At 36.1% G+C, this 19,514-nt stretch overlaps 1 protein-coding gene across 2 annotated transcripts in view; it reads right to left on the minus strand.

The window, feature by feature from the left end:
• GRAMD1C (GRAM domain containing 1C) overlaps positions 1 to 19,514 on the minus strand; it is a 155,354-nt gene that overhangs the window by 7,011 nt on the left and 128,829 nt on the right. For both annotated transcript variants that reach the window (XM_004475612.5, XM_071214812.1), the window contains 6 exons: positions 8,196 to 8,338; positions 7,310 to 7,413; positions 3,913 to 4,089; positions 2,717 to 2,774; positions 931 to 1,041; positions 586 to 691 (listed from right to left, as the gene is read on the minus strand). In XM_004475612.5, coding sequence (XP_004475669.2) covers positions 586 to 691; positions 931 to 1,041; positions 2,717 to 2,774; positions 3,913 to 4,089; positions 7,310 to 7,413; positions 8,196 to 8,338 — 699 coding nt within the window. The remainder of the gene's footprint in view (positions 1 to 585; positions 692 to 930; positions 1,042 to 2,716; positions 2,775 to 3,912; positions 4,090 to 7,309; positions 7,414 to 8,195; positions 8,339 to 19,514) is intronic.

A 19,514-nucleotide genomic window follows, 5' to 3' on the forward strand; every position in this document is an offset into this window, starting at 1 on the left:
AACACTACAGAACAAGAAGATGAAAGCAACAGGGCCCAGACGGGAAGCAGAGACCAGCAGATCCGTCACTGGTCCTGCCACGTGGCAGGAGCCCAGGATTGCCAACAGCAGATCTTAGTGGAGAAAGCGTCACTTGATGCCTTGACTTAGACATATTCTCAGCCTCAGACTATAAGCTAATAAGTTAGTAAGTCTCCATTGTAAAAGACAGCCCATTTCTGGTTATATTGCCTTGGCATCCTTTAGCAACCTAAAACATTTAGCATAAAATTTTATCTAAAAGGAACAATAAAAAGAATACAGTAGATGTATTCAAGCTGACATGGAAACATCTTCAAAATATATTTTTAATTTTTAAAAAGTATACAACAGGAAGTACAGTATGCATCAATTTTGTAAAAAAAAAAAAAAACAGAAGTAGCTATATATATAATATGCATAATACAGAAATTGGCAAGGGTAGTTGCCACTAGGAGGATTTCTTCAAATAATGATATCAGACATATTCTCCCATAACCATAAGAACAAATGATTCACACTGGGGCCCAAAGGCACTAAGTGCTATGGACTCATAGAATTGCCTACCTGTTCAAGCATCACTATGGAGTCTCGGAGCACTCCCTTTAGATGATGGGCTTGATCTTTGTTTTTTTGAGTATTTTCTGCTCTTGACATCATATCAGAGGCTAAACTGAAAGAACAATGCTATCTTCAAAACCAAGAGAAAAGTACTCTGATCTTTCATTTCTAGAAATCTTCAGTGCTCCCATTTATTTATAAACAAGACACAAAATTTAAAAAAACAAAAAGCATTTTATGATTACAGGATAACTGGAAGACCAAAATCTCTAAAATTGGAATTAATTTTTTTGCAGCTAAATACTTATTCAAATAATGTGGTATAAACAGGTTGGGGGGAAAAAGACTTACTTTAGAGATTTCTCATATTGGAAATGAAGATGGTAAAATGACTGAGCAGCATATTCTATCTTGGACAGCTTCAGAAAGAGTGTCACATTCAATAAAACTAGCAACAGCAAACTAGGAAGATCAAATTATACATGATTAATCCACTCTTATCCAGACCTGAGGCACTGATAATGCAGAATATATATACAAAGCTCCAAAAACATGTATTTTCTAGACTATTTTTCAGTCGTTAGTATGTAAATCAATTATGCCTATTTTAAGTATTACGGTGAATGCAGAGAAGAAAGATGGAAGGTACCCAGAATGGCAATAAAGTCTTCAAATAAAGGGGGTTGAGATTGTCTCTAACACCTCTCCTCTCTGCTAGGAATCCCAGCCAGTGTGGATGTGCTACCACCAACTTAAAATCTATCATGTCAGCTTTCAAGATTTACCTTTGGGTACCTTTTGCTTACACAATTACATACCCATAATGCCACATTTCAACAAGGAAATGAAGATTAATATGGAGTTGATCTTAGATAGATCATGATTAGCTTCTTCTTCCCAGTGGGAACCAAAAAAATTACCACTCAGCAAAATTTTCATCTTGGCCAAAGGATGTGTCATCTTAGTTCATCTTGGACATGTAAAATGTTACCTGCTTAAATGAACTTATACTATTGGTTTTCACAACAGCTTTCCAAGTAAATGGATACATAACTTATTACATATCTATGCAAGTTATATAGTTAGCATCATCTCTTGCTACTTTTTTTTTCTGTCAAAATATTGACCTACCCTTTAAATATATATAGTATTCACCTTTACCAGTCCAGATAGGATTAAAAAAAAAAACAACTAAGGTAGTAGTAAGAAAATTGTATTTATGAAATTATTATGGCATTTAAATTGTTTATAGGTCAACATTTCAACATTTGAGTATAAATTTTCTGCAAGTAATGCAAAAGATAATGAATAATAGTTATTATTCAAAATTGTCACAGCAAACTTATTTAACCAGAATATTAAAACATTTCAGAAACTTGAAGGAACAATAAACATGTTTCATGTTCCGAAATCTATAATTTGGAAAAAGAGCTAATATAAGAGCTTCATTCCAAACAAAAGTCACCCAGAGTATATCACCAAGTCAGAACCAATTCAGCTAAGTCTAATGGACTACCTACCTCAAGATTCAAAGGGAACCATATAGGCATTAGGCTAAATATGACCAAGTAGATTCCTATTGAATACTCTGGTTCAGACTAATTGCTCCAATATTTCTCACCCTGAGGCCCTGAGATCACATGCATCAGAATAACTGGGATGTGTGTTTTAAAATACTGATTCTTAAGCCCTACCCAAAACATACCAAATCAATCTCTGGGCTTGAGCCCCAAGAAGCTGCATTTTAGCAAGCTCCCCAAGAGATTCTTACGCAGAGAAAAAGGTTAAGAACCACTACTGTATTCAAATAGATTAAAATAGTATTATTGGGATTTCACCAGCATGTGTGTGCATGTGTGTATGCGCAATCCCTTTAAATTTATGGAACTCCCTATAAAAATGTATAATGGTAGAGATAAATCAGATTATTTACTTCATATTCCCTCTAATTTAACAATTCCTCATAATTCAAACATCAAAACTATCAGATTGAAGCCTTTGAAATCACTGTTTTATAGGTCAAAAATGGCCAAATATTGGCCGTTTCTACACAATAATATACAATTCCATTCAAATCATTTTTGAAACTAGCTATAAGACAAAGACCCAAAATAATCACTTTAAAATTAATACTTACAAAATACTCATCACCACAATAAGAGTGGTGTTATAGCTTTCCATTTCCTTTTTCTTTCCTATAGATCACCAATAAAATAAAAGGCTGCATTAGAATCAGGATTGTGATTACAACTAGTAAAAATTAAATATTCCTTTCAAAAGAGCCAGAAAGGAAATTTTAGAACAATTATTTGTAAGGACAAGTAGATTTAGGGTCAATTTTCTACAATCCCTTTTTGATTTCTGATATTGAGTCATATGAAACAAATCTGCAAAATAAAAACCTACATCAATCCTTCAAATTTGGCCTATGTTACGTATTAATTTACTCTAAAATAAGCAATGCAATACATCTTGAAGGACCTCTAGCTAAGTGCCATCTCTGCAAATATTTGAGCTGGATTTTTGTACAATGCTTCCATCCTCTAAAAAATAAAAATATTCTCACCTATTTTTCATTGCCCAAACTTTAAAATTCCGAAATAAAAAAGCCATTAATACATTTAAATGGTAGAAAAACATATTCACATTAAGATATGTCTTAAAAGAGGATTCAGTAATATAGAAGAATGAGAAGGTATGAGCTTTATACCTCAGAGGTATAAAGGTATAACACTTTGTAGAGACAAGATGTCTTCAAAATTGAGAGTGGGAATAATGAAAGTCAAATTCCATCTTTACAGTTTTGCTGGGCTGGCCCTGACAGTGTATGAGGATTAAAAGCATATAATCATTGTGGTACACTCAAAATTAGAAATCAAATGTTTGCAAATGCTAGGCAGGAAACATAAATAAATGGTTGAAGCAGTCCAGGAGTTGGGGAGAATGGTTAGGGAGGGTGGGGACTGTGGTAAACTGGGGAGCACATACTGACTCTAATGGGGCAGCCATAATACTATTAAAGTCCAGCCTTCTCTTGCTATGAAAAATATGGGTCAAGGACGGTCAGATCTTATTTTTTATAGAAAAATGTCCAATTTTTAAAATGCCATATGGCCCAAATAAAATACTTCTATGGGCCATAGGCCTCCCATTTTGCAACCACTGTTTTATACTTACGTATTAATTAACTTTAAGGTACTCATAGTTTGATAAATATTATCAAAACAAGAGAAAGTGATCTCCTTACTGCCCTTTCTCACATACAAGACGTACATTCTGCTTCACATAATTGAACTAAAAAGCTTTGTCTCTGTTTACAAGGTTAATAGTTACCTGTAATATCCCTTTTGGCATCTAAGCCCACATCTCCAGAAACGCGTTGAGAAGAAAGTTTAGGAACTACTTCTGCTGTTCGGTTGAATATTCTCCTTCTCCTTCGGAGGCCACTAAGTTTTCCAGGGTCTTCAATGGACTGGTTTGACACAGATTCTTCCATTAATAAATCTGATTCTAAGAAGAAGAAGAAAATACTTAGCTAGTGGAGAAACATTTTCAACTCTAATATAGGTGGGGTTTGGGTAATTAGTTTGTTTTTGTATAAGCCTTGGTAGCTAATTTTAATTTTTTTTATTTCTTTCCCATTCCCCCCGCCCCCCCAGTTGTCTGCTCTCTGTGTCCATTTGCTGTGTGTTCTTGTGTCCACTTGTATTCTTGTCAGTGGCACTCGTAATCTGTGTCTCTTTTTGTTGCGTCATCTTGCTGCATCAGCTCTCTCTATGTGTGGCTCCATTCCTGGGCAGGCTAAACTTTTTTGTGCTGGGCGGCTCTCCTTACAGGGCACACTCCTTGCATGTGGGGCTCGCCTACGTGGCATGGCACTCCTTGCACGCATCAGTGCTGCGCGTGGGCCAGCTCATCACACAGGTCAGAAGGCCCTGGGTTTGAACCTTGGACCTCCCATGTAGTAGGCAGACACCCTATCCGTTGGGCCAAATCCGCTTCCTTATTCCCTAATTTTTTTTAATATACTTTTTTACTTTTTAAAGATAGATTACATAAATGTTATGTAAAAAATACAGGGGATTCCCATATTTCCCGCTCTCTAGCCCTCCCACATTTTCCTACATTAATAACATCCCCTCAGAACTTCCAGTGGCCATATCAGTGATATAAGTTCTTCCATTGCTACAATCACAATAAGTCTATAGAAGAATAACAGTAAGTCTACTCTAGTCTATCATTCATTCATGCAATCCTGAGGATTCTGTGATGGTGACACCCATTCCACCTCTAATTGAGAGGGAACTTAGATCCCATGGGGCAGATGGCTGGGACTATCTTGCTTGGAGGTGCAGACTCTCTCTGTTACTTGGGATTTCATTGTCCATCATCATCTGTTAGTTGTCCTGGATGAGCCTAATGAACTGGAGAGTAGGTATTGCAAATCTGTTGAGATTCAGGGCCCAACTGGTACATGGACAGCCCAAAAATTTAAGTCTCTTGAACATACACCTATCAATGTGAACTGCAGTTTCAAACACAAGGGGCAGAAGAGCCATGTGTAGGGAAACCACAACTGAGTCCAACTCTATCACAGTGGGGAGTATAAATTCCAAAGTAAGGCTCACTGGCAGGGCACAAACTCCTGAGCTGTCTGCCTATAGTGCCTGAATGTCTGGATGTCTCCAGAGCCCTCAGGAGTCCTGCTATTTGAGGCAATATTTACTTTGGCAGTCAATGAGATCTTACTGAGACATGCATAAGTATAACCTCTGGAATGACCTCCCGACTCTCTTTGAAGTCTCTTAGTCATATAAGTTCATTTGTCTTTACCCTTTTCCCTTTTTGGTCAAGGTCTTTTTTCAGTTGCATTGCTAGTTGGTGGCTGGTAGTAATCCCTTGGTGCCAGAGAGGCTCATCTCAGGGATTCATGTCCCATGCTGAGGGAAAGGTAATGCATTTATATGCTGAGTTTAGCTTAGAGAGAGGCCATATTTGAACAACAAGGTGGCTCTCAGGAGTAACTCTATAATATTAGGCTAAGTTTCAATTTCAAAAGTAAAGGTATAGAAGTACAGTCATCACTATTAAAGGCCCATCAATAGACCATCCTCCTTCACTAGTCACTGCCTCTGCACTCAGGAGATTCCTGCCTTCCCATTAGAGGTTGTTGCAGAGCCCCCCAGGATGGGAATTTGATATTCTTTTGGTTATTGTGTGAAACTCCACCCACTGTGATAATACCCCATGAACATTTGAACACATTCATATGCCTTATAGGTGCTATTTAAAAAAAAAAAACTTTTCCTTAGGATCTTATAGCCTAGATTCAAACTTGATCATAATGAAAAACTTTAGAGAGTACAGTGACCCCATAAGAGGTTTCATTTTTCTAGGAAGAATGAACTGTATTAATAAATAATGGGCTCATTAGAGCACATTCATCATGTATCATCTTAAATATGAATGTAACTATTTCAGTTACGGAAACAACAGGATACTCACACTGGATCATTAGAAGAATCTCCAATATAGGTTGTGGTATTTGTCTACCTCAAATAAAGGAATAGCATATAATAGCTCTAATTTCTGAGGAGGATTTGAGGGAAAAGAAATGCTAGTAAAGAAAATCTGCAAATAATGTAACCTCATCTTTGTCACTTGTTTTAAACTTTTCCTTCACCAGACTTTTTTATTAGTTAAGTTTATTATCCAGTGGGCAAACTAATTTTTTAGTTTCATTTTTTCTACAACTGATTAGGAGTCTAATAATGGAAAAATCAAAGTGAGAAGAGCAAAGAAAATAAATACTCAACAAGCTAGATATAAAGCCTTAAATAGGGGTTCTTAACCAGGGGACCGTGAGCTTGAATTGAAATTCAAATAAACATTATTCTTATGGGGATGTGTTGGTGCAGGTTTAATACATTTATTAAACAATACACAGTATTGTGTGGACCTAGTAAGGGGTCCATGGTTTTCACCTGGCTGGCAAAGGGGTCCATGAAACAAGAAAGGTTAAGAACCCCTGCCTTAAATTATCAGTTGCTTGACCTACCAGCTTTTCTTTAGAATTACTGTGCTTATGTATATTGTATATATTTTTACTTGTGTATATTTTAAAGAACATACACACAGAATAATTATATCACTTGTCCCCAGCTAGCTTCCAATATGTCCACACATGTATAGTGCCATTGCTAAGCAGGCCTACATCAACCCCCGAAAGCTGCATCCTCTAAGGGAGGCATGGCCTGAGGACTCTCGACATGTTAATGAATGTAAGTGTATTTTTATGACAGGCTATGAAGTCCCTCACAGAAGTGAGTTTCCCTGGATCCTTGCAGAGGCAGGGAGTGTGTCACCTCTTAGCTGTGTGATCTTGGACAAGTCACTTAACTTCTGTGTCTCAAATTCCTCTTATGAAATGGAAAAAATTAATGGTACCTCCCTCACATGGTGTTATGAATACAAAATAAGCTAATATATGTAAGATGCATAGAACAATGCCCAGCAAATAATAAGTATTATAAGTCTATTAGATAAATAAAATCAAAACTTCTGGAACTCTACAAGTAGTAGAACAAGCAGAGTAGTTGGAACCACTTCAACGGGAGTCATGTCATTCCAGCATCATCGACTATAATGAATCCAAATGAAGAAGAGATCCGTTTTATTAATAAATAAATGCTATCTTTGCAAAAATAGATAAATCAAGAAATTTACAAACCAAGCTGTTTGAAATAGTCCTCTAATGAACTCCAGGAATTCTTCTCAATTAAAGATTTGATAAGGCCCCACGGTTGTTTCCTATATTTCAAATCTGTGGAAACTCTATTAGAGAAGAAAAACAGTGGTAAATACATGAAAAATATTATTTAAAGGATAGACTTTTGTCCCATTAATATTGCAATTAAATGTAAGACTGAATTCTGTGGAAAATTACAAAAAAAGGATTCAAAGTCACTGAGATTATAAAAGAAAATTCATTCACTGATAATGACTTCTTTAAAAAATTATTCAGTGCTGCTAATAATTTCACCAATTTTCCCTCCTAAGTACTTGGCATTTTCTTTCTTCCCTTTTTCTAGCCCTGAATTTTTTTTTACCTAAATGGCAATAAAGGCTCAAAGTAAATTCTAAATTTTCCAAATGCTTCGTATAAAAAATCTCTAGTGATCATACATTAGTTGAAAGTAACTACATTATTTAAGACTAGGCTAATCATATAACGGCCTAACACTATTTTTCTTAAAGCACCAACATCTCATTTCTCATTGCACCATAGGCCCCTAAGAACTTCCAGTCCCCTTCCCATGTGACTAGTCCTGTTCAATGCACTGTAAGCCTATACACAATTCTATAGCTCTCTCTTCCTGCAGCAACCAAAATGGCACAGGTACTCTGGATTGTGAAGCTCTAAGATGTTAAAGCCTTTATCAGCTTGGAGCTTTGAATGAAAAGCCCCACCCCTTTGCTGAACACTGTTGGACATATCATTTGAATAAGAAATAAATCTTTGTTGTATAAAGCTACCACTAATATTTCAGGATTAATATGTTACCAGAGCAAAAGCTACCTTATCCTTACTAACGCACTCATTTACAATAGCTCACCTTAGCCTGCATTTCTGTTTTGAAGATCGGATGATACAGTATCTGTTCAGAGTATAGAAGTAATCATGGTAAGGGACATCATGGGTCAACACTTCTGAATCTACCAAATAAAACTGTGCTTCCCGACTTTCCTTATACAGTGTCTGCCAAAATAAGATAAGGAATTTTGCATGTGCATGTTTAATATATAAAATTTCTTGCCAATTTAGAACATAGACAAGGATTCCTTTTCAGAAGTTACAAAAGGCATAAGAAGACCATATACATAACCATCCTAGAGTCCACAGGCTGGAGGAATAGAGTGGACTTACTGATATTCTACTATGGGACTATTATGATTAGTAATGGAAGAAACTGTAGCATTGATGTGGAGAAAGTGGCCACAGTAGCTGTTAAGGGTAGGGAGAGGGAAGAAGAGGTATGATGTGGGGGCATTTTCAGGACTTGGAGTTGTCCTGGGTGGTACTGCAGGGACAGATGCTGGACATTGTATGTCCTGCCATGGCCCACTGGGTGGACTGGGGGAGAGTATAAACTACAATGTAAACCATTATTCATGTGGTGCAGCAGTGCTCCAAAATGTATTCACCAAATGCAATGAATGTGTCATGATGTTGAAAGAGGCTGTTGATGTGAGAAGAATGGGGGGTGGGGGGCGAGGGGTATATGGGAACCTCTTACATTTTTTTAATGTAACATTAAAAAAATAAACAAACAAAAAAGAAGACCATATACAAAGCTAAAAGGGCCAACATTTTGGACTATCTCTATCTATGAGTTGAGAAGGAACCTGCAGAAATATTAGTTGCTTTCTCTCCATCATTAATTGCATTATACAATTATTTTTTTCTTTCCTTTAGGCATGAAGATGGTAAAGAAACCATATAATCTCTTTTGGGTCTTATAAGTTCAATAAGAGTTTTAAATGTTTCTATGAGGGGAAAAATTCAAAACTCAGTTGAATGCAAGAAGTTCCCCCATTTGAAAGTTCATCAAAGTTTCACAGAACCACGCTTCACCAAAAAAGTGAAAGGAAGAGGGTAAACAAACAAAACATCACTTTCCCTAAACAGGATTTAAATTGGTTGTTGGCAAAGTCTTTCTAATTTTAGCCATGCTATTTCTAGACATCTAAAGAAGAAAATGGCTTATAAGGTTATATATCTTGGAAATTGGTTATTAGATCTGGAGTTAAGTTAGATTCAAGTTTGATTATTTGGCAAGAATTCTCATAGGGGGTGCTATCTAGTTCCAAATGATTCACATCAGAAGGTATATAAAATATAAATGACTCTCTTTGTTGATGTTAAGATTGGTCAGCTTGAACCATTCAATATAAATTTCCTCCTCACTCTTTCACCTAATAGTTTTTTCAGCCTTTGGGGATCAATACCTTGATCTGCGAGTTTATTAAAGTTTAGAAAATACTGATATTGTAATTCTATCATTCCTTGTTTACTTATTACCTGGATTGTTTCCATAAAGAAGTACTTTCCCTCATGATCCATTTGCTTATGGTAAAATGCAATTTATATAGAAAAAGCAAATATTTCTCCTGATTCTTTCCCATAATTTACCATATTTCTTAATAAAGTATACCTCCTTAGCATCTTCCAAAGGTAATGAATTCACTTATTTTTTCTGAAAATGTTATTAACTTGGGAATTTTTCGTATTTGATGTGTTTTATTCCATTGCAGTCATTATTCTTTTTAGTAATCAAACTTTCCTATCTTTGACTAGTGGGAGCACTTTCTAGCTGGTTCTTAAATCTTTTGACAACATTCCAGGCTTTTTGATAGCATTTTCTGGTATGACAAAGTGACACAGATTCATCTTATATATTCCCTGCCTCAAAAGTGAAAAAGGTCAGTTCTCTAAGGAGCTCTAGTTCCTTTTGTAGGGAATGGTAATTAGAGATTACAATTTTGATAGTACAGTGTTCATTGCTATATTTTAAGTCTTTTTTGATGGTCTAGTATATTTTTAAGAAAACATTCTTCATGAATTCATACTGATGTTTACAATTCAAATTTAAGTTTACAAAGTGTTTATTAAATATCCTGAATTTTATAGTGGTATCATTTTTTCTTCTACTCAAATGGCATTAATGTGGATTCTGGTTGACCAGGATGACAGTGTAACATGCTCCAGGATGCTGTTCTCCCACAGAATTTTTGAACAACTAGTAAAACTGGCAAAGCAACTTTCTCAAAATTCTGGAAAATAGTTAAAGGGTTGCAGTAACTGGGAAATTACTGAATAAAGAAAATGCAGCTTTAAAGTGGAAGGTGAAGCTGCTGGCACTCTTAATGACCCCTCCTTAATCTCTCCCTGGTGCAGTGTGCAGCCACCCTGTGCTCCCCACTGTGGGTCCAGTGGGAGGGGAGTAACCTCTATGAGCATACTGAGGTGACTATCTTTTGGTACCAATCAATCCGGTGGCAGCCCGAAAGAATGAACTGGAAAACTCCTCTCGGGATGGCCCTTGAAGAACTTGCTCTGCAGGCAAAAGCTGCTTGTTGATAGCCAAAGCAATTTAAGAAACAATTAAGTCAAAATGGCCAGAGGCAAAATACTGCCTGCTTTAAGTTTGACAACAGAGTATTTCATAGAGAGTAGCAAGAGCATTCAAATTACCTTACAAGGGTAAATACAAACCCAGGACAAGAAACAGACTCAGAAAATATAAAGAGAATCCTGATTTGCCTTGACCTGATCTTCATAATAGGTAGGCTAAACTCTAGGGGAGAGGACCTGTCAATGCAGAGCTAATTTGCAAAGATTGTAAAAAGTGTTTTGTTTAGCTTTGCTTTGTTTTTGTTAGCTCCAGACACTCAAGAAAATCTCTCTTATCATTAGATGGATACAAATTTAAGGACTACAAGGCTCAGGGACTAAATCCTATATTTAAAACATTAAAATGTACAGTGGCCAAAAAAACAAATTAAAGAAAAACAAGGAAAACAGGAAATGATAGCTCATCCAAAGGAACAGGATAAAAATCCAGAACCATTAAAAACCAGACTTCAGACATACCAGAAAAAGACTTGAAAAATAAGATCCTCCATATGCTCAAGAATATAAAGGAAAACACAGAGTACTAAAGGATATTGAGGGGAAAAAAATGAACGAAAAATATGAGAATCTCGGTAAAGAGATAGAAATTTTTAAAAGAACCTAAACAGGAATATTGGAAATGAAAACCACAATAACTAAAATGAATAATTCCCTAGAGTTTCAACATAAGATTGGAGATGGTAGAAAAAAATAAATCAGTGAACCTGAAGATGAGACAATTGAAATGATTTAGGCTTAGAAACAGAAAGAAAAAAGAATGAAAACAAACAAAACAAACACCAAAAATACCCAAAGCCTAAGTGACCTGTGGAAAATCATAAAGTATACCAACATACACATTACAGAAAATCCAGAAGATAGAACAGAGAAAAGGCAGAAGGAATATTCAAATAAATAATGGCAGAAAACTTTCCAAATTTTATAAAAGACAGAATATGCACTTTCAAGGAGCCCAATGAACCCAAATAGGATAAATTCAAAGAGAAACACACCCAGATAGTGGTCAAACTATTAATATCAAATGTCAGGGGCAAGAAGACAGTTTTGAAAGCTGCAGGAAAAAAGAAAACTGTTAAGTTCAAAGGAATCCCAATAAGACTAAAAGCCAATTTCTCAACAGAAACCATGGAGACAAGCAGGCAAAGTGTGGAAAGAAAACATTGCCAACCAAGAATTTTAAATCCAGCCATACTTTCAAAAATGAGGGAGATATTAAAACATTCCCAGATAAACAAAAGCTAAGAGAGTTTGGTTACTACTAAACTGCCCTACAAGCAATGCTAAAAGAAGTTCTTCAAACTAGAAGGAAGGGACACTGGACAGAGGATCAAAGTGACAAAGAAATAAAGGCTTCCAGTAAGGTTAACCATATGGGTAATTATAAATGCCAGTTCTATTGTACTATATTTTTTGGTGTGCAACACCAGTTCTTACTTCTTATAGGTTTTAAAATGAAAACACATAAAAAGTAATGATAAATCTATGGTTTGGGTTATTGAACATACAAATATATAACATAACAAGTAAAAAAAAAAAGGTGGGGAATTGGAGGGAGTAGAGGAACAGTGTATGTATATGTGATACAAGATAACTTGGTATGAAATAAAACATGATTATTATGATTTAGGATATTAAATTTTAGACCTAAGATATCCACAAAGAAAATATCTGACAAATATACACAGAAAGAAAAAAGAAGGGAATCAAAATGCAACATACAAAAACTAAATGTATGAAAGTAGGCATTAACAGAAGAACTGAAGAACAAATAGGTATAAGACTTGCAGAGATCATGAAGCAAAACGGCAGAAGTCCTGTATTATCAGTAGTGTCTGTAAATATAAATGGATTAAATTCTCCAGTCAAAAGTGAGATATTGACAGAATGGGAATAAAAGCATGACCCAACCATATGCTATCAACAAGAGACTTCCCTTAAATTCAAAGACTTAAGTAGGGTGAAAATGGAAGGATACAAAAATATATACCATGTAAATAGTAACTAAAAGAGAGCTGAGATGACTACATAATTTCAGATATAACACACTTTAAGTAAAAAATTGTTACGAGGGACAAATATAGTCATTATATACTGATAAAGGGGACAATCCAACAGGAACACATAACAATTATGTATGCACCTAACATCAGAGCCCCAAAATATATAAAGCAAATACTGAAAGATTTGAAGGGAGATATAGGTGGTTTTAAAGTGATTCTAGGAGACCTTAATAAAGTACTTTCAATAATGCATAGAATATCTAGACAGAAGATCAAGAAAGAAAGGGGGGGAGAAGGGGAGAGAAATAAAATAAATCTTAAAAAAAACAAAACCAAAAACAAAGAGATGACCTGAAAAATATTATAAACCAACTAAACCTAACAGACATAATGCATAATAACAGAATACACATTGTTTTTGAGGGTACATGTATCATTCTCTAGGACAGACCACACCTTAAATCAAAAAACAAGTCTAGGGAAGCGGACTTGGCCCAATGGATAGTGTGTCCACCTACCACATGGGAGGTCCGCGATTCAAACCCTGGACCTCCTTGACCTGTGTGGAGCTGGCCCACGTGCAGTGCTGACATGTGCAAGGAGTGCCCTGCCATGCAGTAGTGTCCCCCGTGTAGGGGAGCCCCACGCGCAAGAAGTGCGCCCCGTAAGGAGACCTGCCCAGCGCGAATGAAAGTGCAGCCTGCTCAGGAATGGTGCTGCACACACAGAGAGCTGACACAACAAGATGATGCAACAAAAAGAAACAGTTTCCTGGTGCTGCTGATAAGGATGGAAGCGGTCACAGAGGAACACACAGCGAATGGACACAGAGAGCAGACAAACTGTGTGGGGGGGGGCAGGGGAGAGATAAAAAAAAAGTCTCAATAAGTTAAAAAATATTGAAATCATACAGTGTTCTTCTCCAACCATAGTGGAATGAAGCTAAAAATCAATAACAGAGGGAGAAATGGAAAATTCAGAAATACTGGAACAACCAATGAATTAATGAAGAAATTACACTGGAAAGTAGGAAATATCTTGAGACAAATAAAAATGAAAATACAAAATACCAACACTAGGGAAGTGGACTTGGCCCAGTGGTTAGGGCATCCATCTACCACATGAGAGGTCTGTGGTTCAAACCCCGGGCCTCCTTGACCCATGTGGAGCTGGCCCATGTGCAGTGCTGATGTGCACAAGGAGTGCCGTGCCACGCAGGGGTATCCCCCACGTAGGGGAGCCCCATGTGCAAGGAGTGCGCCCCACAAGGGAAGCTGCCCAGTGTGAAAGAAAGTGCAGCCTGCCCAAGAATGGTGCCACCCACACGGAGAGATGACACAACAAGATGACGCAACAAAAAGAAACACAGATTCCCATGCCGCTGACAACAACAGAAGCAGACAAAGAAGACGCAGCAAATAGACACAGAGAACAGACAAACGGGGGCGGGGGCAGAGAAAGAAATAAATAAATCTTTTTTAAAAATACCAACACTAATGGGTTGCAGCAAATGCAGAGCTGAGAGGGAAGTTTATAGCTCTAACTGCTTATATTTAAAAAGAAGATAAGGCAAGGTGTGTAGGTCAGTGGTTGAGTGCGTATGAGGTTCTGGGTTCAATCCCGGTAGCTCCTAAAACATAATCAAAAATAAAAAAATAAAAAGAAGATAGATTTCTCATCAGAGACCTAACTTCAACACTGGAAGAATTACAAAGCGAAGAGCAAAAAAGCTCAAGTGAGCAGAATGAAGGAAATAAACATTACAGAAGTGATAAATGAGACCGAAAATAAAAAAGCAATAGAGAGACTCAACAAATCTGAAAGTGGGTTCTTTGAAAAGATCAATGAAATTGACAAACTTTTACCTAAACCTACAATGAAAAAAAGAGACACAAATGACTAAAATAAGAAATGAAAATGGGGACAGTATTATAAACCCCACTAAAATAAAAAGGACTACAAGAGGACACTATGACCTGTTCACCCACAAACTAGATAATCTAGATGAAATTTACAAATTCCACATAAACTAGAATGAATCAAAAAGATATAAAATACCTCAACAAATCAATAACTAGCAAAGAGATTGAAGCTATAATTTTAAAAACCTCCCAAAAAAGAAAAGCCTGGGACCAGATAGCTTCACAGGGGAATTCTATCAAACATTACAAGAAGAATTAACACCTAGCCTGCTCAAACTCTTCCAAAAAGTGCAAGAGGAGGGAACACTCCCTAATTCATTCTACAAGGCCAATATCAACCTCCTACCAAAGTCTAATAAAGATCTACAAGAGGGAGGGAAGCGGACTTGGCCCAGTGGTTAGGGTGTCCGTCTACCATATGGGAGGTCCGCGGTTCAAACCCCGGGCCTGCTTGACCCGTGTGGAGCTGGCCCATGCGCAGTGCTGATGCGCGCAAGGAGTGCCCTGCCACGCAGGGGTGTCCCCCACATAGGGGAGCCCACGCGCAAGGAGTGCGCCCCATAAGGAGAGCTGCCAAGCACAAAAAGAAAGTGCAGCCTGCCCAGGAATGGTGCCGCACACACGGAGAGTTGACACAACAAGATGATACAACAAAAAGAAACACAGATTCCCATGCTGCTGACAACAACAGAAGCGGACAAAGAAGAACACGCAGCAAATAGGCACAGAGAACAGACAACTGGGGTAGGGGGGAAGGGGAGAGAAATAAATAAAATAAATCTTAAAAAAAAAAAAAAAGATCTACAAGAAAAGAAGATTACAGACCAGTATCTTTTATGAATATAGATGTAAAAATTCGGAACAAAACACCAGCAAACTGACTCTAACACCACATTTAAAGAATTACATATCATGATGAACTGGGCTTATTCCAGGTACACAGGCATGCTTCAACATAAGGAAATCAATTAATATAATAATACTATATTCACAGAATGGAAGAAAAAAAATACCACATGATCATTCACAAGAAATAGAAAAGGCATTTGACAAAATCCAGCACCTCTTCTTGATAAAAACACTTAGAAAAGTAAGAGTAGAAGGAAAGTTCCTCAATATGACAAAAGGCACATATGAAAAACTCACAGTTAACATCAAACTTAATGGAGAAAGACTGAAAGCTTTCCCTCTAAGATCAGGAACAAGACAAGCATGCCCACTGTCACCACTTTTATTCAACAATGTACTGGAAGTTCTAGTCAGAGCAATTAGGCAAGAAAAAGAAATAAAAGGCATCCATTGGAAAGGGAAAAATAAATCTTTCCATATTTGTAGACGACATGATCTTATATAGAGAAAAACCTGCAAAAAGGTACTAGAGCTAATAAATGAATTCAGCGAAGTGGCAGAATACAAGATCAACAGCCAAAAATCAGTAGTGTTTCTATATATTAGTAAAGAACAATCAGAAGAAGAAATTAAGAGAAAATTCATTTACCAAGCAACTAAAAGAATTAAATATCTAAGAATAAATCCAACCAAGGATATAAAGGACTTAATAAAAAAAAACTACAAGACATTGTTGAAAGAAATCAAAGATGACCTCAATGAATGGAAAGACGTTCCAAGTTCATGGATTGGAACACTAAATATGCGATGTCAATTCTACCCAAAGTGACTTACAGATTCAGTGCAATCCCAATCAAAATGCCAACAAGCTATTTTGCAGAAATGGAAACGCCAATCATCAAATTTACATAGAAGGGAAAGGGGTCCTAAATAGTCAAAGCCATCTTGAAAAAGAAGAACAAAGAACCCAATCTCTAAACATATAACAAAGCCATAGTAATCAAAGCAGCATGGTTACTGGAACAAGGAAGGACATATAGATCAATGGAATAGCATTAAGAACTCAGAAATCAACTCTCAACATTTACAGCCAACTGATTTTTCACAAGAGTGGCAAAGACCACATAACTGGGAAAGAATATCTCTTCAACATATGCTGCTGGGAAAATTGGATCTCCATATGCAAAAGAATAAAAGTAGATGCCTCCTTCACACCATATACAAAAATAAATTCAAAATGAAACAAAGACCTGAATATAAGAGCCAGAAATATTAACTCCTAGAAGAAAATGTAGGAAAGCATCTTCATGACCTCGTGTTAGGCAATGATTTCTTAGATTTTACACCCAAAGCACAAGCAATGAGAGAAAAAAATAGATAAACGGGACCCTCTCAAAATTAAAAACTTTTGTGCAACAAAGGACTTCATCATAAAAGTAAAAAGACAACCTACCCAATGGAGAAAATATTTGGAACCCACATATCCAATAAAGGTTTATTACTCAGAATATATAAAGAAATCCTACAACTCAAAAACAAAAAGATAAGCATCCAATTTTAAAAATAGACAAAAGACACAAATAGACATTTCTCCAAGGAAAATACAAATGGCCAGAAAGCACATGAAAAAATGCTCAGCATCATTAGCCATCAGGGGAATGCAAACCAAAACCCCAATGCAATACTATTTCACAGCTATTAGAATGGCTGTTATTTAAAAAAAAAAAAACAAGAAACAGAAATTAACAAATGTTGGAGAAGAGGGAGAAATAGGAACACTCATTCATTGCTGGTGGCAATGTAAATGGTGTAGCCGTTGTAGAAGACAATTTGGCAGTTCCTCAGAAGTTAAATATAGAATTACCATATGACCCGGCAATCCCATTGCTAGGTATATACTCAAAGGAACTAAAGCAGGAACTTGAACAAATAATTGCATACCAATGTTCATCACAGTATTATTCACAATTGTCAAATGATGGGAGCAATCCAAGTGTCCTTCAACTGATGAATGCATAAACAAATGGTGGTATACACACAATGGAATAATATTCAGCCTTTAAAGAATGAAGGTCTGATACACATAATAAGATGAATGAACACTGAATATATCATCATGTTGAGTCAAATAATCCAGATACAAAGGGATAAATATAGTATGAGCTCACTGATATGAAATAATTAGAATAAGCAAACACATAGAATCAGAATCTGGAATATAGATTATCAGAGTACAGGCAGGGGTACAGAATAGGGAGTTCATGCTTAAAATGTACTTTTCTTTTGGAGACAATGGAAAAGCTACAGTAATGAATGGTGGTAATGGTAGCACCACATCATGAACATAATAGCATTAAATTATAGATTTGAATATGCTTAAAAAGGGAAATTTTAGGTTGTGTATATATTTCTGAAATTTCTGAAATAGAAATTTTAAAAAATAATAATAAGGGAAACCTATGAGTGATGGGGTATGGGAACACTGTATTTTCTGTGTGATTTTTCTTTAAATCTACAACTTCTACAATTAAAACAAAAAGTTTAACCTGAATCTAATCACAAGAAAATACACTGAGGGACAGTTCTTTAGCTAGTGGCCTGTATATGTACTCTTTAAAAATATTAATATCATGGGAGGAAAATGCTGGGAAACTATTACAAATTAAAGGAAACCCAGAAAGGACATAAGTAAATGAAATGCATGCTGCTTCATTGGATCCAAGATTTTTAAAAATTCATAAAGGATATTACTGGGACAATTGGGGAAATTTGAAATTTGATTATATTAGATAATCAATGTTTAATTTCCTGAGTATGATAACTGTCTTTTGGTTACGTAGAAACATCTCTGTTCTTGATGAATACATGATGGAATACTCAGGAAAAAAATGAAAATGAAATTTGGATAACACAGTTTGTAAAACCAAAGTCTACCTAAATAGATTCTAAAGATGTGCACAAAATAAAATGAGTAAAAAATGGCATTTATGTAATTATTTGCTTAATCATATATCTATATCGAGAGAAAACAAAAGAGATTAAAATCAATTCAGAAGCAGAGGGAGCTCAAGCAGCTGGGCACCTGCCTACCACATGGGAGGCCTGGGTTCAGTTCCCAGTACCTCCTAAAGAAGATGAGCAAGACAGCAAACTGAGGCAATGGGCTGGCAAGGCAAGATGATGTAATGAAGAAACACAGCAAGGAAACACAATGAGAGATACAACAAGCAGGGAGTATAGATGGCTCAAGCAATTGGGGTCCTCCCTCCCACATGGGAAGTCCCGGGTTCAGTTACTAGTGCCTCCTGAAAAAAGAAGATAACAAGCACACAATGAACACACACTGAAAGCAGACAGTAAGCACAAACAACGAGGGGGTGAGGAAGAGAAAGAAAAAAAAAATTCAATATTATTACATTGTTATGATTACTTTTAACAGTTTATGATTTTTTGCAGGAGTTTCTTTTTCCTGTGTTAGAATACATCCCTCTAGGGGATTACTAATTTTTAAAAATCACTTGAAATAGTTCTCTATGTGATTAAGCCAATAAATTGATATTTAGTTAGGTTTATTTGTATCACTTTGCTTTCAATTTTTAAGGACTTTTTTTTTTATTTAATTTTTATAGTTATAGTTTCAAAGTCAAAATTATAGAAGGTATATTCATAGTGTTCCAGCTTCCAGCCCTGTCCCTTCCATTCCCCTATAGATAACTGTTTTTTTTATTTTGTTTTATCTTTCTGCTGTGTGTGTGTATACACATGCACTCTTTTCTTAGATAAAAGGTAGCAAACTAAGCACATTGTCACACTATTCATTTCTTTGCTTTTTTCACTTAACAATATATCCTGGAGATCACTACTTAGCAATGGTAATACAGAGAAATCAATCTCATTCCTTTTGATAAATGCCTAATATTCCATTGTAATGCCTAATATTCCATTGTATGGAGGTAATATAATATTTTA

The sequence above is a fragment of the Dasypus novemcinctus genome, chromosome 4 (assembly GCF_030445035.2).
Source record: "Dasypus novemcinctus isolate mDasNov1 chromosome 4, mDasNov1.1.hap2, whole genome shotgun sequence".
Lineage (NCBI taxonomy): Eukaryota > Metazoa > Chordata > Mammalia > Cingulata > Dasypodidae > Dasypus > Dasypus novemcinctus.